This window comes from Rhinolophus hipposideros, assembly GCF_964194185.1.
Source record: "Rhinolophus hipposideros genome assembly, chromosome: 22".
Taxonomy (NCBI): Eukaryota; Metazoa; Chordata; class Mammalia; order Chiroptera; family Rhinolophidae; genus Rhinolophus; species Rhinolophus hipposideros.
Genome location: NC_138068.1, coordinates 22,628,702 through 22,654,161, shown reverse-complemented (window position 1 = coordinate 22,654,161; position 25,460 = coordinate 22,628,702). Strand labels below are relative to the sequence as shown.

The following is a 25,460-nucleotide window of genomic DNA, read 5'->3' as shown; positions in this document are numbered from 1 at the left end:
CGGAAAACCCTTCTAGCTTTCCCTTTCAAATATTTATTTATTTATTTAAGATTTTATTGGGGAAGGGGAACAGGACTTCATTGGGGAACAGTGTGTACTTCCGGGACTTTTCCAAGTCAAGTTGTGGAGGGCGCCGTTCAGCTTCAAGTTGTTGTCCTTTCAGTCTTAGTTGTGGAGGGCGCAGCTCAGCTCCAGGTCCAGTTGTCCTGCCCTTGCGGGAGTCGAACCGGCAACCTTGTGGTTGAGAGGACGCGCTCCATCTGAGTCACTGGTCCGCCCCCCCTTTCCAATATTTTGTGTGTGTGACATGTTTAAGATTGGGAATCACTCAGAAGTCTGGTTAAAATGTTTGTGGATTACTACCTAGCTAGAAAAAAAGAATGAAGCTGCCATGAGTTAACTGTTGAAGCTACATGATGAGTACATGGGGATTCATATATGGACACGGAAAGTTCTATAAGACATTATTTAGGTGTAAAAAGTAAGACACAATGCGTCTGTTACCATTTGTGCAAAAAAAAAGGGGGGGGTAAAATATTGATATCCATGTATTTTCCTGTATGTGAAAAGATGATAATGGAAGAATATCAAGAATCTGGGGAAGGGACTTGAGTGGCTAGGTAAGGACCAGAGACCAGGGACTCTTCGTGGTCATAGGGGTGGGTGAGAGGCTGGAGGCTTTAGTCTTGAACTAAGGAGCATGGTGATCCTGAGCCCCAAGAGAGGAGTGGCGAGCTCTGAACCTGGTCGCCAAGGGTTGGAAGCGCAGCCAGCCTTCTGGTGAACAAGGATGGAGAGGCTTTCAGGTCGCGTCCCCCGGCCACCAGGGGGCAGTCACACCCACTCCTGCAAGGGGGCGGGGCGGAACTCCGAGGCAGGTCCCGCCTCCAGGCCCGTCCCCCTGCTGGAGCGCCCGCCCCGTCCTCTGGCCGCAGCCACTGGGAACTTGGTGAGGAGCGCCTCCTCCCTCCTCCTGGGTAGCCCGCGTCACGGGGGGGGGGGTCGTCGCTGCATCCCCTGTCCCCCCAACATCCAGTCCTCCCCCAAGCTCTGTTGGGTTATCTCCTTCAATCTTGACCACCATCGCCTGAGATGGGTTCTGCCTTCATACCCATTTCATAGAGGGAAAAGCTGGGACGTAGAGGTTGCTCAAAGACTAGGAATAGTGACCCAGGATACACAGTGCCTGTCCACCCTCAGAAATGGAGCGTGAACCAAACCACGGCTTCTTTCCCACTCTGCTCCCCCTTCAGAACCTTCTTTACACAGCAGCCAGAGGGCGCTTTGGAGGCTCTTGCTGCCCTCGGGACCAAGTTCAGTCCCCTCACCCCATCTCTCTGGCATCACAGTGACCCAGGAGCCCCTTCAACTCCAGACACACCAGCTTTCCTTCGGCCTGAGTAAATCTCTTGTTCATCCTGAGCATTTGCTTCTTCAGGACCACTCGTCTTGCCTCCCCGCTTCTTTAACTCTTAAACATTCTTCAGGCCCTGGGGTCACTTCTTCCAGGGAGTCCTCCCTGACTCCCAAACTCAGGTCCCATATTAAATGCTGTTGGAACACTCACAATGAGCCTCTTGGGATCACTGGCCTCAGACATTTTTAAACTATGATAGCATCATCATTCCAAACTCCTGAATCACCCTTGACTCCTCTTACTCTATAATCTTGAATCCATCAGTTGACCTTGTGAGACCTACCTTTAAAATGTTATCTCAACTCTGACCTTTTCTTATCTCCTTCCCCACTAAGTCCTTGAAGTCCTGCCATGCTTCCTCATGGTCATCCTGTTTCCATCTTTGCCCTGCAACAGCTATCCTTGTATTTGTCCAGTCTGTCTCCAAGATTACAATGGAAGCTCCATACAGACAAGCGGTTCATTCACTGCAGAGTCCCCAGAGCCTAGGACTACGCCCATGGCTGTTTGAGTGTTTCTCCCACTAGAATGTCAGCTCTGAGGGCAGAGACTGTCCTGTTCACACACAGCCCTACTGTCCAGCATACAGCAGATGCTCAAGAAAAAACCGGTCAATGTACAGATGGGGAAACTCAGAGGGAGGAAGGAACTCACCCAAGGGCCTCCCACTGAGAGCAGAGCCAGCACCAGCACCCGCTCTCCTGCAGCCTGTCAGCCAAGTAGCCCCTTCTTCCCCGACTCGGAGCACACAAGAGCCCAGGCCCTTTGTTCACTGAGTCAACACAGTTTATTACTGAACTGCACTTTCACCTTCACACAGACTATTTCAAAGAGCTGGAAAAGAGTGGGGTGGAGGTTGGGGGAGGGACAGGTGCCCCCAGGAGCCAGGACCCCTGGCTGGCGTCCCCGGACCAGGGCAGGGGAGGGAGCCTCAGGCTGTTCAATCTCTGGGCACCAGCTCTCCACGTGCACACGCACAGCAAGCCAGCAGCTCCTCACACATAAATACAGACACGCTTAACAAAAATAGTATATCATCTTCACAAGGAATAAAAACTAGTCTCGAATATGTACAGCAGAGAGCCTGGGGTGGCCAGGCTAGGCCAGGATCCCCAGGGATGAGACAGGCCATGGGTGGAGCAGAGGAGAGAGGCCTGAAGGGCTCTGGGCCAGGCCACTCTGACCTGGCAGCCCCGCTGCCCAGGCTGAATGGGGGTGTGGCACGGATCTGTTTGGCCAGGCAGGACTGGCCCCTCCAGCCAGCCCCACCTCCACCCTGCACACCAGGCTCTCCTTCCTGCCCTTCCTGCCTGAGGTAGGGAAGACCCTAGGGCTTCCATAGCTGCTCCCCGTAGCTCCCCTTCACCTCTGGGCCAAGGCCCCTGAACCCCTGGACCCCATGGGCAGCAGCCCAAGGCATGCCACAGGCTGATCTCCTTGCAGGAAGTGAGGCAGCTGAGGCCATAAACAGCTCTGGGGCACCTGTCTCGGGCCCAGTTGGTCCCTCAGTCACGGTCATGGGAGCCAGGGGAGGGAAGGGGACGGGAACCGGGGTAGTGCTAAACTGCAAGGGCCACCACAGCTTTGGCATGGGGTGCTTCCTGCAGCTACCTCCCCTTCCCTCCTGGGCGGGGGGGGGGGGGCCTGGCCTCTAGCCAGAGGCCTCCAGAGGACATGGGATTGGGAGTGGGGACTTGGCCAGGCCGGAGGTGAGGAGGGGTCCTGGTCCTGTTTCTTTATCCCAAGCAGCCTGAATCCCTAATTAGTCAGAGTGGCCCCTAAGTGACTATTGTAGGGTGGGGATGAAAGGGAGGGGAGCCCAGGTCCTCGGGGTGGGGGAGAGGAATAAGAAATGATTAATTCTGAGGCCACAAACATCAAAAGGAAGGCAATCTAGTCTGTCTTTCTGGGAAAAAGGGTCAGAAAAATTTCCAGCTCCCTGGCAGGAAAGCATTCTCGGGGAGGCTAAGGGTAAGGGGGTTCCACCAAATAGGCAGGGCCCTCCAGCCCCCAGCCACAAACCCCCACACACCTGCCAGCTTCCATGGGGCAGATTTTGGGGAGAATTTGTGGGTTTTGAGGCCAGGAGAACTGAGGTGTGGGGGAAGGCGGCTTTCACAAAAGCATGATAGATTCTAGAAAACTAACTGCGGGGGACCATGTGTAGGCCCAACCCTGTGCTGGATGGGTGGTCATGGGCTGCACGTAGTGGTTCTCCTGGTGGCAACGGTGGCTGGAAGGAGGGATGTGGTGAGGGCAGGACGGGGGTGGGAGGGAGGGGGTGGTCAGTGTCTGGTCATTTCCGACTGAAGAGCGAGCCCAGCAGAACCACGCCAGCCAAAGTCACGCCCGTCAAGACCCAGCGGTTGAAGCGCTCCTGGCCCTTCCGGCTCTCGGCTGCTGCATTGTTCCCGTAGAGTTCCACAAAAGTGTCCTGCAGGAACAAAGAGAAGGGGAGGTGTTGTTTGAGTCCTCAAACAGTAATGTGAGTGGGTAGGAGAAAGAGGGCCACCTACACACGATGGCCTTGGTGATTTGAAAAACTAGCCATGTGTCCACTCTGGGCCAAAGGGTTAAGGGATGCCGTCCCTGACACCACAGCTGGGGATTACCAACCCATTTTATTGCTGAGAAAACAAGTGCAACGTAGGGCAAGAGCTTTGTCCAAGGTCAGACAGCTAGGAAGTGGTACTCCAGAACCTGAGGTGAGAAAGAGATGGGCAGGGTCAGGGAACAACAGGCCAAATGTCTGGAGCGGAGTGAAGAGGGAGGGAGGGATAGGAGAGCCGAGGCTGCAGGGTGAGTGAGAGCTGGACTATGTGTGGTCTGGAAGCCACAGAGAAGCTTGAAGTAGAGTCTGAGAAAGCCTCAGCCTTTCCACTGCTGTGATGGAGGGAGGGAGGAAGGGAGAGAAAAGGGACAGAGCAGGTCCGAGCCCGTGGCCAGGGGCTCCTCCTTCCTCTGGAGGGAGCCTCTGTCCAGGGCAGGCTGATGGTGGGCAGAGCAGGTCCGAGTAGAGGGTAACAACCATGCAGGATGGGTCTAAGGTCTTGTCCCTGTCCCCAGCGCTGGGGGCATGACTCTAGGCCCAGGAGAAGTGAGCAACAGCCCTCAGAAGATAGTCAGGAGGGAAGCACATGATATGGGAGGGCGGAGCTTCGGGTTCAATTCCCCAGCCCAGGGCGGAGCCAGCCTGTGGGGCAGGGAGAGGGGAGCGTGGAGCACCCTCAATGAGGAGCTTGCCATCCCATTTGTCCTTTAATCCTCCCAGCAATGCTGCAAAGCAGGCTGTCTCTCCCCATTTACGGACCAGGAAGCTGGGCCTCTGAGGGAGGAGGGACTTGATAGGTCACCCAGCTTTGTCAGTGATGGAACCAGAATCCAAGCCTGGTGTCTGGCGCCTAGAAACCAGTGTGCTGTGTGTGTCTAGGGAGGGAATGAATCACTGGCTGATTCCAGAGCCTGTGCTCTTGCCTCTCCACCAAGAGCTCACACCCTTGGCCCACATTTCCACCTGGTCCCAACTGGCTGAGTGGTGGCTTCCTCAGACAGGGCCTCCATCTCCAGTGGGTCCCAGGTCCCACGTGGCTAGTCTGCTCACTCCGATACCCGCCTGGCCCCACTTCTGGTCTCGATGGCGCTGAGCCTTGTTCCCTGCTCCACACAGAGAAGATTTGTAACAACAGACCAGATCCTGGCGAGCCTGTGCTAGGTCCTCCACAGCCTTCCCTTGCACTTAGAAAGCTGGGGTCGTTGCTGTTCACACCTATTCCTGTTACTTACTCTAGAGGCGCGCCATGTGCACAGAGCTGCCAACGCGACTCGGACAACCCTCAACATTCATTAAGCCATTCGGGAGGAGCAGTGACGCATCAGCCAGAGTCCTCACCAGAAAGCTTCCCATCTTCTGGGGAAAAGCGGGTGGATGGGGAAAGGCCCTGCACTCAGACCACATGGCTCTAAGCCCTGCACCTTGCCAGGCTTCCCATCACACCTGGAATAAATGCCCTACCGGCCAGCCAGGCCTGGGGGGACCGGGCCCCTCCCACTGCACATTCCACATGGAGCACCAGCCTCCTCCTCCTGTTCCTCGAGTATCTGCTGAGCTCGGGAGTTTGCTGTTCTCCTTCCTGGAGCACTTGACCTCAGATGTCTCCTGCCTCACTCCCTCATTTCACTCCCGACTCTGCTCAAACGGCATCTCCTCAGAGGCCTTCCCTGGCTACCATGTGTGACAAGGTACCCACCCCCATCTCTCCTGCCTATCTATCCCCTCCCCTTGCTTTATTCTTCGTCTTAGCACTTTACATAACCAGACTCTACACTCCATTTTTGTTTGATTTACCTCCTGCACTAGATGTGGCTTCAAGAGGCAGAGATCCTGTCTCACTTCTACACACCCCGTGCCCAGCAGTGTCTGGCACATAGTTGGTGGTGGCACAAATGCCTGAGTAGAACAAGGACATTGCATGTCTGCCACGTGCCAGTCACAGTTATCTCATTTCACCTTCATCAGAATCCCCAGACAAGAGATCTGAACCTCATTTCACGGATGAGACAACTGAGGTTTACAGCGGGAAGACCCTGCCTGGGGTCACCCAGCTAACAGGTGGCAACGTCAGGATCAGAACCCAGGACCTCCTGGCTCCAAAGGGAGTGCTGCCACTGCAGGGCATTCCCTCAGTGGGGGGCTGTCACTAGTGCTGAATGGATTCCCTGGAAAAGGGGGATGGCGATGGGCGGAGGTGGAGCCTTGGGTCTGGGGAGAGAAGGGCAGCAGCAGCGGCAGCAGCCAGCCTCCTAACTCTTAGTCTTGTCGCTGCCCAGGCATGGCTGGTGTGGACGTGCTTCCGTCTCTCCCCCTTCATCCTGGCCAGCCTCCATGGGTGTTGGCAGACAAGAAAATTCGTATAGGAGTTTTAATTTTTCTGATCCCAAGCAAAGTAGGTCCAGGTGGAGTCACAAAAAAGCTGGATCTGTGAGCGGGGAGAGTCCTGGGCTGTGGGAGCATGGGAGAAGTGAGGCCATGGCCAAAAGGCCCTGGTTATCTATCCCAAGGGGCCAAATGTCCCACAAGAAACCAGGGACACTGTGTTTGTAGCCAAAGTGGGAGAGGCCTGGCTCCCTCGATGGGAACTTTCCTGAAGTAGAGGGCTGGCAGCCACAGGAAATTTTCGGCTCTAGGGCTGGGCTGGAGTAAATAGGCCCTGTCACTGCAAGGGCACAAAGCACTCCCTGTCCAGGAACAGTCATTCCAGGGTGGAGGGAACATTCTCATTTCGGTGCCATGGAGAACAAGGCTCTGACCTGACCAGTCCCCACGTGTGCATTCCTGGCTTGGACAACCGTTGTCTCCACTTCAAGGAGCTCCTTCTCCTGGGGAGGGGACAGTAGGCTTTCCAAGGGCTGTAGATTCTGGGGATTGCTTTTGCAGAGAGAGCACGAGCAAAACGGGGCGTGCTGTTCCAGGGCGGGTGCTGGGAGGCAGTGGTGTGGGTATATTTAGCCCACGGCTCCCACGACACACTTGGAAACAAACACAGCCATTTTCTCAGCGGGCGGCTGCTCTGGATAAATAAACAGGACTGCAAAGCAGCCCAGTCTGGAATAGCAGAGATAAGCTCCCACTGCTTCTCAGCGGCTCCCATTAGTTGTAGCTAGCGTGGCCTGGTGGGCAGGGAGGTAAGATGGAAGGGTGGCTTGTAGGGAGGTCTCTGATGTCACACAGACTCTCATGAGACCCAGGCCTGAGAGATGTCTGCATCCTCAGCTGTGTGAGAGCAAATGTGGGAAGTGTCTCTGTAACTGTGACCGCTATGTTGGGGATCCACATGGGGATTTTCAAGGCCACTGGAGAGAGGCAGTGGCTAACGATCCCCATGGGAGAATCACGGACTCCTAGCCCGGCAGACCCCACGAGCTGGCAATGCCAACCCACCTGCACATTCTACAGCGTCACACGCCGGTGTGTGGTAGAGCTTGGACTAGGAACTGGGGTCTCCCGACTTGGCATTGAGGCCCTTCAGAATGGTGACACAAGAACCAGGGGTCTTAGAAGAAGCCAAGGCCTCCCACGGTCGGTCACACACAAGGGATGGCCCCACCCCACCGGCCCCACATGTGCCTCTGCTAACACGTGTCCGCTAACTGGCCACCCTCCCGCATCTCCCTTCCTCAGTTAGCCAACCCCTGCTCAGCTTGCAAGACTCCACTCTGGAGTCCTGTCTTCCCAGATACCGGCCCTACTAGCCCATCCTTCAACTCCGGGATGAATGTTTCCTAAGTACTCCAGGGTTTATGGACTTTCATTCACACCACAAATTATTTATTTACTAAGCACCTATCACACTCCAAGCCCAGCACTGGAGACAGCATTGAGCAAGGCAGACAGGGTTCTGCTTTCAGGGAGCTTGTGTTCTAGTCTGTGCATGCTCAGTGGGGGTGACGTCACCTCCAATGGGGCGAAGCGAAAAATTCTTGGCTGTTACAGTGGTTTGTGGCTCTCCGTGGGGCCACAGCACATGTAGGGATACACTATACAGCTGTGGTATTCAAATGTCACGGGAGGGCAATGAGGACGTGTAAAAAGACTCCTTAGGCGGCGGTGAGAAGGAAAAAAGGTTGAGAAACACTGTCTTAGTGGGAAGCAGAGAGGATAAGAAGAGAACAATTTCAGAGGTGATGGGGTTTCGAACTCAGTAAGTCATGAGGAGGGGACAGAGAATACCTGGGGGACTATGCAGGGGGCGTGCTCAGAGGTGTCTCTGGGGAAGAGAGGTTTTGGAGCTGAGACCTGAATGACAGGGTGGAGGGGCCGAGGAGGACCCATAACATCGGTCGAGAAAGAGCGTGCTCCAGCAGAAGCAAGCAGCGTGCAGGCCCCGGCGCGGGAAGGAGAGGCAAGTATCCCTAGGTTGAGGCCCTCTGTCTGTGTCGTTCTCCCCTATCAGTCTGGGGGGCTCAGTGCAGGCAAGGACCAAGTCTGACCCCTGTCTGAAGCCAGGGACCCAGCCAGACAGGCACAGACTGACTTCAGCTAGATCTCTGCCCAGAGGCAGCCAACTGAACAGTGCAGGTCGCCCTGAGCCAGTGGCCACCCTGGAGAAGTCAGGGGAAAGGCTGGCACGTCGTCGTCCCTGTGGCAATGGCCCAGGTACCGGCAGATCCCCCCCCCCCCCGCCGGGGATGCAATGCAGCCCCTGCTTGAATCTGATCACTCCTCCAATCCCACCTCCCACGTTGCCACACTTCTTACTTAGCAGTGTGACTGTGAGTAGGTCACTTCACCTCTCCGGCTCCTAGTGTCCGCACTTCTTAAATAACAATAAAATAATACCTGTTGTAGCAGCAGACCTGTACTACACATTGGAATGTTCTACCTGTGCCAGGCACTGAGCTAAAGCATTTTACCCTGACTAGGCCATATTCCCTGATTACATGCACAATAATCGTAACTTGAGTGCTTCTTTTTCTGTCTTGTCTCCCCTACTGGACTGTGTGTTGTTTTGTAACTTCTATTTCCAGAACCTGACTGTGCCTGGAACACAGCACGTGCCATTCTAAATGAATCTGGTGACCTGGCCGGGCTGCCTACACCAACAACTGACTCGCGTCTTTGCTCCTAACCTCGATACGCACTCGGCTCACTTTCAAAAGCACAGTACTTCCCCGGGCCCCACTGAGGTCCAGGTGCACGCACTTCTGCTACGGAAGGAGGTCCTCATTCTAAGGCCGGGTAAACTGAGGCTCAGAGATATTGAGACCTGCCCCAAATGGGGAAGCGGGGAAGCCAAGTGCAAGTCCCAGCATGTGCAGCAGCAAACCCCACATTCTGGACCAGGCCTACAGTCCTGAGTCCCTCTCGGAGGGGGAAGGTGGCCTGAGGCCACCAGCTGAATGAATGAGCTCTGGCCCCCAGCCAGCTGAGGGGAACTGGGTGCCACAGGAAAAGGATGTGACGACCAGGAGGGAAAGTGAAACCCTTCCGTCCTGGCTTCAGTGGGGAACAAGCGCCTGTGCCAGACGAGCCCTTCCTTCCTCTAGGGTGACTCTGCAGGGCCCAGGCCCACCGCTTCCTTCCTGCTTGGTTATTTCGGGAAAGAGCTAGGTGGAGAAGAGGAAGGGGCTCTAGCAGCCTAGAGAAAGTGCCAGGGCCATTAGGACTGTACTTGGCTCTGGCCTCCTCATGGCCCTGCATGCTCCGGCCCCGAGTCACTTGCAGAGTCACCTTCTGCTCCTGGCCTCAGTTTCCCTAGGGGAGAGGCTGATAAATGCCTGCTGAGTAGACCGATGAGGCCTTGTCAGGACATCCCTGGGAGATGGCAGGAAGGAGGGGTGGGGCAAACAGAGAGGCCTTATCATTCTCTCAGCAAGGGGTTGCAGGGGGAGACTCGGAAGAAGTGAGGTTTGTGGTTGGAATCCACTTCCTTTGGCTTTCCTGGGGGAGCATGGGCCTGGATGTGGGCAACTCAGAGAGGCAGCTCATTGGAGCAGGGGCAAAGAGATGGGCGCCAGCCTGCTGGGCTGACTAGCCAGCCTGGCTGTGGGTGCCATAGCAAGCCTCTCGACTTCTGTGCCTTAGTTTCTCACCACCCATAAGGCAGTAGTGGTGAGATCAGGGGATGAAAGCACTTGGTAAAGCAAGGTGACCTGGTGTTACTGGCTGAAGAGGGTGTCATGGGGGGCCCATGCCATCTGATCTTTAGGGAATATTTGAAGGCACCTCATAGCAAACTTTGTTTTATTTAATCTTTCTCCCACTCTGCCTGTCAGCTGCCAGCCTCTCCTCCCCCACCACGAGTTCTAAGAAGCTAAGCCTCACAGATGCGCTCATTTCTCAGAAAAGGAAGTGGTTGTGCCGGAGGAGATAACACCTCGCTGGGGAATCAAGAAAGCTATCGGGCCCAGCAGTGTGAGCGTGGGCTCTCCACCTCCTCAGCTCAGAACCAGGGTGCTAGCCTTGGAGGCAGAGAGAGAATTCAGAAAAGCAGCTATAGGGGGCACAGATGCTCGTGTCGGGGCTCATAACCTCCTTCCCTAGGAGTGGTGACTGGTGCTTACTGAGTACTCACCCTGGTGCTCGGAGTTTCATCGTGCATACCAACTCACTGAATCATCACACTAACCCCATGCAGTTAAGTGCCATCAAGACTATGAGGAATCAGGCGCAGAGTGCCATACAGCTCATAAATGGCAGAGTTGGGATTTGAATCCAGGCATCCTGGCTCCAGAGCCCAAGTACTAACGGCTCCTGGGTGGAGCTCCATGCTCATCGGCATCCATTCCCTGGAATTCTGAGGCCTCGCTCATCTCAGCCCTCCTTCATCCCATCCCTGGTGACTCCCTATTCTGCCACAGCCGTCTACTCTTCTCCCAGTGTCCAGGAAGAAGGACCAGGTTCACCTTTGAAACAGGCAGACAAGCACATATCCGACCTTCCCCGCGATGCCCGAGCTCACCACCACCACCGTCGTTGCCCAGATGGGCGGCAGAAAGGCGGAGCACCCAGGTCACATAGTGGGTCTGTTTCGTTCCAGATGGTCCATAACCGTGGGAGTTCACAACCCTCTCTAGGGTATTCTCTGCTTACACACTTGTCCTAAGGGGCCCCGTCCCTCCGGGGTGGAGCATTTCATCTTTGGATAGCTCTACGGGAAAACTTTCCCCTTTGGACAGCGCTATGGGAAAGCCTTGCCTCTTTCCCTCTCTCTCTCCCCACTGGCTGGGCTTTGGTTTTGTTCCTCTCCCCTCTGCTGCCCTTCTTCAACTCTGTCCCAAGGGCTGCCTGAGAAGGCAACACGGGCTGGCAGAGGAAGCTCTGCGGGCCTTGCACTGGGCCCTGGACCAGGTCCTGCTCCTCTGAGTATCAGTTTCCTCATGTGTAAAATGGCAGCGCTATCTGGATAAGGCCAAGGCTGGTGACAAACTGACCTCCATTTCTCCACCAAGCTGAGCTGCCAGACCAAACAAAAAGCAGGCAAGTACCCAGTACATCTTGCAACGAGACTAAGATGTTTAGCTGTGGATCTCATATATAAAATGAGGACTAAAAGTGTACTTATTTCACAAGAACACTGAGGATTCGATGCCTGTAAAGCCCTTAGAACTCTGCACAGTACCTAGTGCTTTTAGCAAATGGCAGCTATTATTACTCTTCTTCTTCTTAGACCAAAACCCAGTTTGAGTCTCAGAGCCTTCTCCATGGTCTGCAGGACCCTGTGGGTCTCCTCAGCTTTGTCTGGACCTGGCTGCCTCAGGCCTCCAGCCATGTCCTGTTCTGTCAGGGCCTTTGCCAGGCTGGTCCCTCTGCAAAGCGCTCTCCACTTATCTCAGGTCGGAACGGCTTCAAGGAGGCCTCCTGCTCCCTGTCTCTTCAGCCCTCTCAGCAGTTTGTGGAGCTGCTCATTTCTGACCGGGAGTTCTGTCCCCCAGGTCCAGCCAAGTCAGTGCCCGGCCCAGAGAAGGTGCTGATGAGTGGAGCTGACTGGTAGACAGTAAGGAGAGAAGGGAAGAAAAACCAGTTTTCTCTCTCTTCATGCTCATCCTCCCTGCCTGGCAAAACCAGAAGGACACGAGACACCAGGCGACTGGGCAGGTGCCGAGGATTCCCAAGACACCAAGTTCTCCCAGGCTCAGGAAAGGGGGTAGGAAACTACAAGAAGGTTCTGAAAAAGGCATCTTCTGCATTGTGTTGAGGCAAAGGCAGGAGGGACTGTGATAACAACCTACAAGGAATAGGAGCTTGTTTTCTGGGGCCAAACCTTTCCCTAAAACTCGTGCTTCCTTCGGGGGTCTATGCCTCCAAATACTCCCTAGTGTAAAGCACCACTCCCTGCTTTCCGCCCACAGCTGTCCCCAGAGTCTCGGCTGGTGGTGAGAAATGCTGCATGCTGTGAAGAAAAGAGCGCTAAGCTGAGAGTCAGCAGATGTGGGCCCAGCTCTGTCCCTGATTTGCTTAGGGTGAGTCCAGTTCCCTGTCTGGGATGCTGGGAAAGCTTGGAACTTTCGCCATCTGTAAAACGAAGGGAATCATCTTAAAGGGCTCCTACTGCTGCTGCAGCGTGAGGAGGATGAAAGGAACTCATATATGGACGTGTGAGTGACTACCTGGGTTCTCTTTCTCAAAGGCATCCAAAAGATCCAGTAATTAGTGTGGGAAATGACAGGTGACATTCTGAGAAAGACTTGTTGCCACCAAAGAGTGGGATTCTCCTCCAGCCCAAAGCCTGCTCAGCCTTGCCCTCAAACCTGCAGGATTCCAGGGGGAAAGGGCAGTGGCACCTGTGACTCAGGGCAAGCTCCTCGGACAGGCCAGACCTTGCTGGTCTCTGCCCCTGTGGCCTCAACCTCCTCGCCCCAGCACCGCCTCCAACTAGTCCAGACAAGTCCCTGGTATTTTCAGCCACCTTTATCTGATTGGAAATGTTTGGAATTCCACAGCAGAAGGCAACAGCCCTGGAGGATTTGGGGGCGGGAGCGAATCCCTGTACCACCCTTCCCTCCCCCAGTGCATGCACATGTGAGTACTCTCTCACCCCCCCCCCCCATGCCCAAACCTCCAAGCTGAAGGCTCCACTGGGGCTGCATTTCCTCAGGGCTGGGAAAGGGAGAGGCGTGCTGATGGCTGCTCTGTGCCTCCCTTACCCCTAACCCAGTCCCTGCAAGGCCTGTCCTTGCAGAGTCCCTCCCACTACCTGGTCATTATCTTGGAAACAAGTGATGCCAAGGAGCTTTGGTAGAGCTGTTAGCTGACTTTTCCAAGATAGACCGTGACCCTTTTGTGGGTTGACCTGTGGGGTTGCAGGAAGGACCAGACAAACTGCTCTGCTTAGCTCTGGACGCTCATTCATTCCATAAATCTTTATTAAGTGTCCACTAAATGCCAGGTACTATGCTAAGTGCTGGGGATAAAGCAGTGACTAAATCAGATGAAAATTCCCACCTGCATGAGTTTACAATTTAATGGGAAGAGACAGGCAATAAACAAATGTGTCAGATGGCGACGATGAGTGGTAAAAGGAAAAATAAATGAGAGAAAAAAGGTTAGAGAAACATGGAAGAGGGCAGGATTAGAACTCATGGTCAGGGAAAGCTTGAAGAGGTGACATTTGACCAGGGTCCTGAATGAAGTAAGAAAACAGGTTCTACAAGGATCTGAGGAAAGGCAGAGGAGACAGCAAGTGCAAAGGCCCTGAGGCAGGTGCATACTTGGGATGTTCCCGGATCAGGAAAGACACCAGAGTGGCTGAAGTCAAGTGAATGAAGGAACGTGGTAGCAATGTGTCTGGCAGTAGCCAAAGGTCAGACTGTGCAGGGTGGTGAAGGCCATTTAAGGCCTTGGGTTTGTTCTCTAAGTGACATGCGAACACTGCAGTGCTGTGAGTGGGGAGGGACATGATCTCACTTGGGTTTTAACAAGAGTCCCTCTGGCTGCTAGGTGGAGACCTCCAGGGGAAAGGGTGGAAGCAAGAGGTCTGGTGGGGAGCTGCCGTAGTCGTCCCGGAGAAATACGATGGTGGCTTAGCCAGGACAGTGCCAGAGAAGTTGGTGAGCAGCAGTCAGATTCAGAATTTTTTTTTTAAAGTAGAGCTGAAAGGATGTGCTGATGGGCAGGATGTGGACTGTGGGAGTTGTTTGCCTCTCTGGCCTTCTGTTTCTCAAAAGGCAGGGGAAGAGCCTTTGAGGATTTTTCCCCAGCTTGATAACTACGGAATGAAGTAACACAAAACCAATTCTGCTCTCAGGGAGGCAAAGCCATTTGCTCCCAGGCCCCAAAGTGTGGATAGCAATAAAAGGAGGGCAAAGGGAGGGCAGGGTCTGCCTGGGCTGTGATGATTGTTCACTTTCAGCAAACACATCACCCCAACTCCAGGAAAAAGCAGGGCCGTGGAGAGGCCAGGCATGGGGTGACCGTAGAGGTAGACACAGCTTGCTTTATATTAGGACAGAGAGGACGTCAGACCTGTGTTGTCTCCAAGGCCTACTAGGCAGAAGGTGCTTAGTGAGCCAGTGCGTGAGTGAAGGAGGCAATGCCAGGAGGCCAGGATGTGTGCAAGAACTTCCCAAGTCCTTCCAAATTAACACGAGGTAAGCCTGGCTTAAGGGATTCCCCTCCTCTCATTCCTTCTGTATCAGCTACATTCTAGGCTGAGTCTCAAGTTCCCATTCTTCATCAGTGGGAGACCTGGAGGGCCGAAATCAGCAAAGCAGAATTTTAGAGCTGGAAGGAAGCACAGACACATGTGGTCCATCCCATCTACAATTTCAGCCAGCACTGTGTTGGTCTTGTCCAGGTATCATTAACATTTTTCTATCAATTGACTCACTTTAAAAAATTTAAGTAAATGTACTGAAAATTCTTAACCCTCCCCAAACCCGTTCTTTCTGCATCTTTTCCTATTTTTAGTAAATGGTACTAGCTTCATCCTTCCAGGTGCTGAAGTCTGGAACTCTTTGCAGTCCCCCTTAAATCTTTTCTAGCTTTCGTCTGTCAGCAAATTCCTTTGGATCTGTATTCCAAACTGATCCAGAATCCACCACTTCTCACGACCTCTCCCGCCATCACCTGGTCCAAGCCAACACCATTTTCTGCCTGTATAGTTGTAACCACCTCCCTCCTGGTGTCCCAGCCTCTCACCGCCCGCTATGGTCCCTCACCACACAAAACGCTCCTTCTAAAAGGAGTTGGATCCTGTCTGGTCAAAACACCCCACTGCCTCCCCCCATCTACCCAGAGCCAGAGCCAGGGTGTCTCACCATGGCTCACACAAACCTTGACCTTCTACCACTATCTCCTCGCTCACTCTGTTCCACTCACACTCATCTCCTCTGCTCTTCCTGAGACATGCAAAGCACACCCTCCTCACCTGGGGGTCTCTGTACTTGTTCCTTCTGTCTGGAATGTTCTTACCATAGACTGTTATATGGTCATGCAGATCTCTGCTCACCTGCCTCCTCAGAGAAGCCGTTTCCAATCACTTTGTTCAAAACACAAAGGCCATCAGCGGCCTAGACGCCCTCCACCCCCACCAGCACTCTCTGTCTTTTCAGAATGTAAACTCCACGAGCACAGGCGTCGCCAGTAACTAGAACAGAGCTTGGCATAGAGTAGACACTGAATATTTGCTAAATAAATAAATGAAAAGGCAACTGATATTATATCTACTCTAAATAGAAAACCAGAATCATTTGCCACAGATGGAAATCAATGTAAAATAAAAGCATTGACTATTAAAGTAAAAATGTCCATTTGCATATCACCTGTAAGTTATTTTGAAGACCAATGGCACATGTATCAATCCTGGTCCCCACATCTTTACCAAGGGGCTACATGAGGTCCAGGGCAGGAAAAAACTCAGGACAGAATAGCCAGCAAATTGGAGGCCAGTCCGAGCAGCCACACAGGTGTCCCCTCTGTATCTCGGAACTTTAGCCCTGCCCCCACCCAGGGTGCAGCCTGAATCTTGGAAAGGGTGCAGCTAGGTTGGACCAACAGAGCTTGTGTGAGGGGCTAAGAAAGCTCTCCCCAAGGGCAGGCACAGAACTGGCAACTGTGCTGAAGAGAACAAAGGCCAAAGAGGAGGGCACCGGGCTGGAGGAGCCCCGTGGGGCTGCATCATGGGGGAAGGGCACGCACAAACCTGGAGGTGAGGTCCACGGAGACAAGAGACAGCTGAGAGCAGAAATAAAAACAGGCTAGGTCCCAAAGGGTGGCAGCTTCAATCCCGTAAACACCAGACAGGCGTGGGGGTTCAGCTGCAGGCCTGGGGGCCCAAGGGGAGGGTGGGACCTTTCTAGTCTTCATCAGTGATGATAACGCTGAGTTGAGCTGAGCAGAGGTACTGTCAACCCTGCTTCTAGTCACAGCAGGCATCAGACATTCAGGGAAGAGAAGCAGCCACCCTCCTAGGTAGTCCCCCACATTCCAAGTGGTCTCTTCCAGCACCCCCCTAAGTCCCAGCCAGCTCCGCCCACATGGAGTCTTGAGGATTCGATCTGTTTGGAGGGGAACATCCTTTTCCCATCCCCATGGGGCTCAGCAAACATGGCTGCAGGTGCAGGAGGTAAAGCTCGAGCTGCTGTAACTGCCAGGCCAGCAATGCCTGACCTACATCTCCATGGTTGGCTGCATGCAAAGAAAAATACCAGGGATTTCCGTTGGCGTTCACCAGATGCAGCTGCCAAGGGAAGTTTGGGCCTTTGGAAGGTAGGTTGTGAGTGGGGCCGAACAAGTGGCAAGCGAGCTGGGATAGGCAAGGAGACTGTCCTCTACATTATTTCCTGGCTTTGAGGACCCCCTAGATTTTGGAGACTACCAAATTTTTATGTTTTCTATCAAGGTCTCCCACTGAAGCTCCCTCCACTTCTAGTGTATTATCCTTACTAAGAATTGAGAGAGAAAGAGAGAAAGAAAACAACATTGCATTTGGACAAAAACTCCCCAAACCAGTTGTTCTAATCGTAAACTGCTGCTGGCATTTGGAATGAGGCTTTCGATTTGCATGGGAAAAAAGGCAATTTCGAAGTTTTGCATGGTACTGTACAAAGGACCTGGGACCTTGAGTCAGGACAGGAGGGTTTACTCCTGCTCTGTGGTCGTTCTAGGTGGGTGCGGACATGTCCATTAAGCGCCCTGGGCCTCACTTTTCTGATCACTCAAGGGTGGAGGATGGCTCAGATGATCTCTGAGGCCCTCTCTCTTGCCCCATGTGCTCTGAGGCGACCCCGAGGCCTCTGCCCCGCGTCCCCTCAGGGGGCAGTGCTGCATAAGGGAAAAGTAGTAAGCTCTCTTAGGAGACCAGAGACCCAAGTTCTAATCCCAGCGCTGCCCTTTATAAACTCGCTGTGTGATCTTGGACAAGTCACTTCACCCCCGGGGACACCGCACTGTCTTCATACGTAAACCAAAGTGCATTGAAAAACAGCACTATAGGAACTCTGGTGTCATTATGTCTCACGTATAATGTTCACGCCTTACCATATGCCTGTCTCCCCTGTTCTTTACCTGGAATTGCCCTAACTTGCAAAGTTGAAGATTCCAGAGACACAACATGGAGGAGGCGGGGTTCAAACCCAGGTGTGTCGCCTGTGCTCTCCCATGATAGAAAAGTGGAGGCAGCACGGACGGATTTCAAGGCAGAAGACCTGCGTTCCCTCCATGGTAAGAAAGCCTCCTCTACCTCCTCGCACAGTCAGAGGCTCACTGAGATAACGTGCGGACACAAAGCCTTAGTGATGGTTCCTGTGCTATGACTGAGGCCCTAGCCAGGCGGTCCCCCCTGCGGAAGGAGACAGGCGTACACTGTAATATCTTAGGGGTATGAGAGCGCCACTTCTCAGCCTTCCGTCCTACGACATCTCAGCCTCTCCCTTCTTGTCCACATCTGGCCCATCCTTCCAGACTCCCTTTACCTGGATCCTCTAGGCCACCCAGCACAGAAGCCACAGCGCTGTCCCCTGAGGAGTTCAGAGTCCTAACTGATACTTACCGTGTTTCCCCAAAAATAAGGCCTAGCCGGATCATCAGCTCTAATGCGTCTTTTGGGGCAAAAATTAATATAAGTCCCAGTCTTATTATAAGACCTGGTCTTACATTACAGTAAAATAAGACTGGGTCTTACATTAATTTTTGCTCCAAAAGATGCATTAGAGCTGGTAGTCCGGCTAGGTCTCATTTTCGGGGAAACACGGTTGTTTGCTGTACAACCTGGCTGATCACATTTATAAGACGGGAGTAAGACCTACCCTACAGCGCTCCATGAATATGTGTTACTGTTATCATCACGCTATGCCGCCTCTCTCCTCTGAACTCCGCTAACCCTTGTAGTCTTTTCTGGTACTTGCAGTCTCACAATCTAAGTTGTTGAGAGCTAGGCCTGTACTTTATACTTCTCTCCTACTGGAGTAGTGAGCACATGACAGATGTTCAAAGAACACGTGTTACATGACCGGGAGATGGGTCCTTTCTGAGGCAGTTATCAGAGAGCATCATCGCCAGCCATCACCCACCAATCCTCAGGTGTCATGTGGCGTCCCACTCTTTGGCTGCCCTGTGCTAAGCACTGGGGGTGGGGGTAGGGTACATGGGGCTATTGGCTGTCTCCTCTAAAGCAGTCAGCGTGAGGTGGAGAAGTCAGACTCACCCTATGGAGGGGGCACCAAACAATACAGAAAAGTAGGGGAGGCAGAGGGAGCCAAAGGAAACCCACAGACACCAACAGTGAGCAAGTGAGGGCTTCTGAGTCTAACAGATTGGATTTGGATTCTGTCCTGATTAGAATTTGACCTTGGGACTATTATTTAACTACTATTTTACTCTCAGTTTTCTAATCTAGACAATGAGGACAATAATATGTTTCTCCAGCAGGATTACTGCGAGGGCTACACACATAACACAGTGTTCCTTACAGCGCACGCATAAACGGCAGCAACCCTGCTGTCTTCATCAGTGATGACGGCACTCTCCTCTGAACTGTGTACTAATCACACACGGGTTACGTCTGTGGGCCTCTCTGCTGGTCAATAGATACACAGCAAGAACAGGGACTTGTGGTTCCGTGTAGTAGCAGCTGGGGCGCTGGATGGAATCCTAATTAGATTTGGAAACTCTTTCCATGGAAGGAAGGGCGGCAGCTCAGTACAGACCACAGGCCCCAGAACAGACATATGTGGGTCCTCCCAGGGGACTCCATAGCTTCCTGGCTGTTTGTTCTTTTGGCCAGTTACTCTCTCTGAGCCTGATTTCTCACCTGTGTTAGCCTCTAAGCCCACACGTTCTTCTTCCTGAGAGGTAGTGCAGGGCGCGCTTTAAGTGCAGAGGTAGCAGAGGTGTTTATTGGGTTTAAATCCCAGATATGCCACTTACTAGCCTGGGTCAGTGACCCCATCACACTATTTATTATGCTTTCCAAGCTTTAGTTTTCTCGCTTAAAAACCTTGCTTGTTGGGTGGCTGTGTTTCCGGGTAACGTGCCTGTACCTGGCACTCAGTAACAATTTCACTTGATACATGAAAGTGTTCTTTGTCTCCAGGGCCTGGCACTCAATGAATGTGATGGAAGGTTGTGCAGAGAAAAGACCCCGTATACAGGCGCTGCGGCTACAGGCTCAGGGCGGCAACACCATTTATAAAATCACAAGTGCACACACCCTTGAGCCTGCAAGTCCACTGCTAGAATTTACCCCCCAGATACCGTGTGTTTACACATAGGTCAAATGACAAGTACGCAGGGCTGTTCATTGAGTACCACTATTATAATTGCAAAAGGCTGCAGAGACTGTCTACCCAGGGGAACTGGATGAAGTAGAGGATAGCACCATGTATAAAATACTATGCAGCTATTAAAAAGAATGAGGAAGCTCTTGAATGGATATAGAAGGATCTCTAAGAGACGCTGTTAAGAGAGAAAAAAATCAAGGTACCAAACGGTGTATAGCACATGACCACTGGTGTAAAAATTGGGGAATTATATATGTGTTTGCTTGTGTCTACAATCTATTCTCCCAGGAAGGGAACTGGGTGGCTAGGAAACAGTGATGGGAGGGAGACAATTGTTCCTTTCACATTTTGGACTACATGAATATGTTACCTATTTCAAGAAAATGAATAAAAAGTTAAAGGGGCGGAGGAGGGAGGGATAAATGTGTGGATAGAGAGATACTGACTGACTGACTGATTCTACCATGAGAAGCAGTTGGGACTCCACAGAGGCAGACTCTTTGGCCAGTTATACTGTCAGAGAAAAATGACAACTCTGGTATTGCATCTTGTGACACCAAAATAACATCACTACTATGTGACCAACTGCACTAGGGTTGCCACCATCTCTGACCCTTTGTCTCTGGGCGCTGTTAAACTGGGAGAGAACCAGGATCCATGAGGAGGTTCCTCTATCCTGTAAGTTAAGTCTGTCCACATAGAATAATATGGAAAGAAGGTTCTGGTTAAATTTCTCCCTGATAGCCTGGAAGAAAAAAAGGGATGGGAGGGGACCTAGTTCTGGAGAGAGTGGGGGCCATTTGGCTCTAGGGGAAGGCTGGCAACTAGGCCTGAGAAATCCTCTCCCCCCTTATTTTTCCCCCACTCCTGTTTTACTCAACAATTAATCTCCTGCTTGCATGCTAAGAACGCTCTATCAGAGACTCCTGGAAGTATATGGAGACCCAACTGGCTCTGGAAGAAATACAAATGGATAATAAAATATAAGAAAAGATGCTCTATCTCATAAGTAACCCTGGAAATAGTCCTTGGATATTTTTTACTTTTTATTATGAAAAAATTTAAACAGTATAAAAGTAGAAAGAATGATAAAATGAACCATTATATACCCATCACTCTGCTTCAACAATTATCAACTCAGTACCAATGTTACTTCCTCTGTTTCCCAACCACTCTCCTTCACCTCTATTATTTTGAAGCAAATTCCAACCATAGTTCAGTATGTATTTCTAAAAAATAAGGAATCTTAAAGAGGAAAAAAGAAAAGACCATAATACCATTATCATATCTACAATTTGAAAAATCCAACAAAAATCTCGGAAAGGTTTTAAATGTGATCCAAACTCTTTCCCAATATGAAATATTAATGTTCAATATGAAATATTAATGCAGTGTATATAATAAGCTTTAGGTACAACTCAAGTTATAAATAATTCAGATTCACAGACATTTAAAACCTACTGAAATAAAGGTATTCCACCAACAAAAATACTACTAAGGTGACAGCAGAGTCAATTCCAGATCTGTTAAAGACTTAAATGTGAAAGGCAAAACTTTAAAAGACAGATGATTTTCGGACCACAGGTTAAGGAAGAATTTATTCAACAAAACATAAAAGGTGTGAATCACAGAAGAAAAGACTCAACTTCATAAAAATTAAGAAATTCTAGTCATCAAGACTAGATGTGAAAAAGTGAAAAATGAAAAGACAAACTACAAACTGAGAGCCTATATATCGTAACGTACGTAGAGAAAAGTTCAGTATTCAAAATATATAAAGAATTCCTACAAATCCATAAGAAAAAAATCAAATAAAAAGAAAACAGAGCAAAGACTTGAACAAGTATTTTATGAAAGAGGCAACACGAATGGTCAATAGGTGTTAAAAAAAGATTCTCAATCTCACTTGTAATCAGAGAAATGCAAATTAAAACCACAAGATGGCCATCTCACACCCACCAGCCCTATAAAAAATTCAGTCTGACCATATCAGTATTAACAAAGACGTAAAGCACTGGAAACTCATATGCTGCTGGTGGCACCCTAAATTCTTACAAATACAGAGGAAAACAATCAGGCATTACCTTTTATCCAGCAATTCCACTCCTGGGTATATTATACCCTACAGCAGTGATTCTCAAAGTGTGGTCCCAAGACCTGCAGCAGCAGTATTACCTGAGAACTTGCTAGAAAATGCAAATTCTCAGGGCCCCATCCCAGACATACAGAATCAAACACTGTGGGGGTGGAGCCCAGCAAACTGGTTTAACAAACCCTCTGGGTATTTCTGATGGGCAGCTAAAGTCTTCGGAGAAACTAACTCTTGAACATGTGCAGTTGCAGGAGACACACACACAGAATGTTCAAAACCACATTGTTTGAAATAGTGAAAACAAGGAAACAACCCAAAAAACCACTGACAGTAGAATGGATACACAATTTGAGACATAATCATACAAACAGATATGATGTTATGTACACATAACATCAATGGATCTCACAATACTGAATGAAAAAAGCAAACTGCAGATGAATACACGCAGCATATTTAAATGAAATTTAAAAGCATGCAGAAGAATATACATATGTAGTAAAAAGGCAAGGGAATGATAAACCCAAATGGCATCTCAGAGAATGGGTAGGGGGTGGCTATGCTTGGAGAGGGACACACAGGGGCTCTATGTCTTCATAAATGTTTGATTTCATAAACTGGGTAATGAGTTTGTTCACAGGTGATCATTTTCCTATTTTTGAAACTTTACATATGCATTAGATAGTCTCTGTTTATGATAAATTTCTTTAAAAAAGCAAAAAATGTGCCGGAACAGTGCAATGCTCCAAGCCAGAACTACAGCCACTAACTCTGGCTGTATGTGTGGCGTGCAAGGGGTTAAGCCTGTCCTCCGCCTGTGGGTGGGAGGGCAGGCGGCAGCTGGGGCACAGTGGGAGTCCCTGGCTCCAGCTGGCTCCAGCCAGGATCTGCTGGATCAAGCACGCCCAGTAACTGGCACCTGTGTGTGTGTGTGTGTGTGTGTGTGTAGGGGGGGTGGGGAGGTGGCTCTGGACAGGTGGCACCTGAAGCCCTTGGTGACCTGATACATGTGAAGGACGGGACCAGTCAGATGGAAGGTGGCCTCCTTCTGCAGGAGCCCCTCCATCTGGTAAGGAAATGTCCTGGTGGCTGCTTGGAGCTGGTGAGAAGGGGAAGAGGGTCTGGAACTCAGGGTGGGGGTGGGAGAGGAACTGGGTGGGCTGGGCTCAGATACCAAGGGAGGCTGCTGGGATTAGCACCTGCTGAGAATAAGATTAGGTTTCCTGAGAAGGGCTCATCTATCTAACGCCCCCCAAAAGCTGTCTCCCTGTGGCTTTTCTCTGCTGGACAGATGGTGTCTGAGCTGCCTCCTGGAGGGTGGGCTCCTAGAGGGGGTGATGGAGGTGGGGGTGGGACCTGCTGCCTGCTTGGTCATGGAATTCCCTGCCTTCCACAATAATCAGAGCTAACGTTTTCTTAACTGATGCGTTACTATATGCCAGGCACTGTCCTAAGCCCTTCACACAAATTCCCCTCATTTAGTTTTCACAGCACCCAACTGCCTATGGCCTAGACAGATTTACATTTGAGGAGACTGAGGCGTGATAAAGTTAAACCCTTACCCACAATCAAAGAACAAGCAAACTTGGACTTGAATTCAGGCAGTCCGACTCCACAGACCTCACGGGAAACTACAACTGGCCATGACGTCTTCCCCTTCCCATTAAACAGCAACAAGCTCCTTCCAGCTGCTCAGGACAGAAAACCCGGATGCCTTTCTCTCTCACAGCCCTTATCCCATCATCAGCAAGTCCAGCCTGATCTTCAAATTACATGGAAGCTCTGACCTGCTCACCACTTCTACCACCTCCGCCCTCGTACACGCCATGATCGCCACCTGCCCAGCTTCTGGCTGGTCTCTTCTTCCTGCCCTTGCTCACAGTGAAACAGGGACATTGGTTTGGTTCACATGGTATCCATCCCAACCTATAGCTCAGTGCTGACACATGGCAGGCACTCAATAAATGTGTGTAAATGAATGAATGAGCAACACTTCTCAGGAAATGACTCAGATTCGGAGGGGAAGAGGCCTGGCTGAATGTTCTTGGCTTTCTCATTCCTGATGACCTCTGGTAGTCCCGAGGCAGTAGTCAATGTCCTTTGCTAGTATGAAATGTTCTGGGTGTATGTGTATACCATCACCACCGTGTCATCTGACTGCATACATGCCCCGGGACACGGGAGCTGGAGCAGGGCTGCTCCTGAGAAGAAATGAGCCTAGGGCACTTATTTCTAGGGGACTGTCCTCCATCTGCCGAGCACTGTATACAGTTGGCTTTTATTCTCATGAATAAAGAGTCTGAACTGAAGAATGATAGGCTCTGGCTTCTATTTTAGAAGGATCACTGGTTGCTCTGTGGGCAAGGACAGAAGCAGGAAGACGGCTGGCAGAGTTGTCCAGGTGAGACAGGGAATGAGCAATAGCTGTGCCCTCTCACATCCCACTTCCAGCCTTTTTACCAGGCTAGTTCCCCTGCTAAATAAGAAACATCAACAGCACGTACTGGGCACTCTACACAGCGGTTTTCATTATAAATATAGCACCGTGTTCATCTCCTCAACCGTTCAGCGAGGTGGATTCAACAGTATCCTCATTTTACAGAGAAGAAAACGGAGGCTCTGAGAAGTCAAGTCACCTGTCAAGGATTACACAGCAGACTGTCAGCATCCAAAGTCCGTCCTCTTCCCACTTGAGTAGGCTGCTTCCAGCCAGCATCCATTCATCCACAGCCTACCAGGCTACAAAGTCCAGTTCTGAGTCCATCTTGTCCAGAAGCCTTCCTAGACCCTCGCCAATGGCCTGTCTCTCTTTTGAGAACCTACCTACAGGGCTACCATTCATTGAGCACTCCCTGGGGCCTGGGTACACTGCTGAATGCTTTATATGCTGTGTGATATTCCAATTGCCCAAGGAGCCGCATACCCCAATGACATCCGTTTTACACATGAAAACAGTGACGCTGAAAGAAGCTTGTTGTCCTACTCACCTCACTGAGCCATCTTTTTATTACTTTCTTTGTCTTTTGATTTTCTTTCTTTCAATGTATTCTACTTATTTTTTTCCTTTTTGGTCACTGGATCAAGGGGGATATCCAATAGATCATAGTGTGGTGGCAGCTCTGCTCTGAAATGTAAGCTGTCTTTTTGTCCTCTTGACCAGACTCTAAATGCCTTACTGTCTAAGTCCACAAATAGCATTTTGTGTGCTGGGCCTGAGCTTTGAACTTAGGCAAATGAGATCAGAAGGTCGGGAGTTTTCGTCAGAGTCACAGGGCTAAATGAAGGTGGAAGAGAGGGATGGGGTGGCCCTCCTGTCGATCCTCCTTTCCCTCAAGGGCACTCTGTTCCCTTAGCTGGAGAAGCCTGGAGGACAGGTTTCTCCAAGAAAATGCACCTTCTAGCTCTTTAAAAGTGGGAGAACAGTTTCAGCCAAGACCCTGTGGACAGGTGGGATACCCGCACCCCAGCCTTGTTCTGACGAGATAGCGCAGAGTGGGAAGAAAAAGGGCAATGACTTTCAGTTCCCGTTAGTGTGTCTAGAAGCAGCAGCTGATTCAGCTGGATGATGTCACCTTCCCAAACCTCCTGACCAGCAGCTGAGATGGTAAAAGCAGGAAACTGGAGGATACTCAGCTGGCTAAGTCCGAACATGCCTTTGGCAAAGGCCAACAGTAACCCCAGACTTCGTCCTTCAGATGAGCAAAGAGTCCTCTCAGTAGGGAGGCCAGTAGATGA

General features: G+C 51.2%; 1 protein-coding gene across 4 annotated transcripts in view; it reads right to left on the bottom strand.

Annotated features, from left to right (window-relative positions):
- Positions 1-14: 14 nt before the first annotated feature.
- The window catches only part of BCL2L1 (BCL2 like 1), a 45,953-nt gene continuing 20,507 nt past the window's right edge, over positions 15-25,460 (bottom strand). For 2 of the 4 annotated variants that reach the window (XM_081033730.1, XM_081033729.1), the window contains exon 3: positions 2,188-3,851. In XM_081033730.1, coding sequence (XP_080889856.1) covers positions 3,714-3,851 — 138 coding nt within the window. In that variant the 3' untranslated portion in view covers positions 2,188-3,713. Of the gene's footprint in view, positions 3,852-25,460 lie in introns of all 4 variants that reach the window. The other 2 variants (XM_081033728.1, XM_081033727.1) reach the window with 2 other exon arrangements.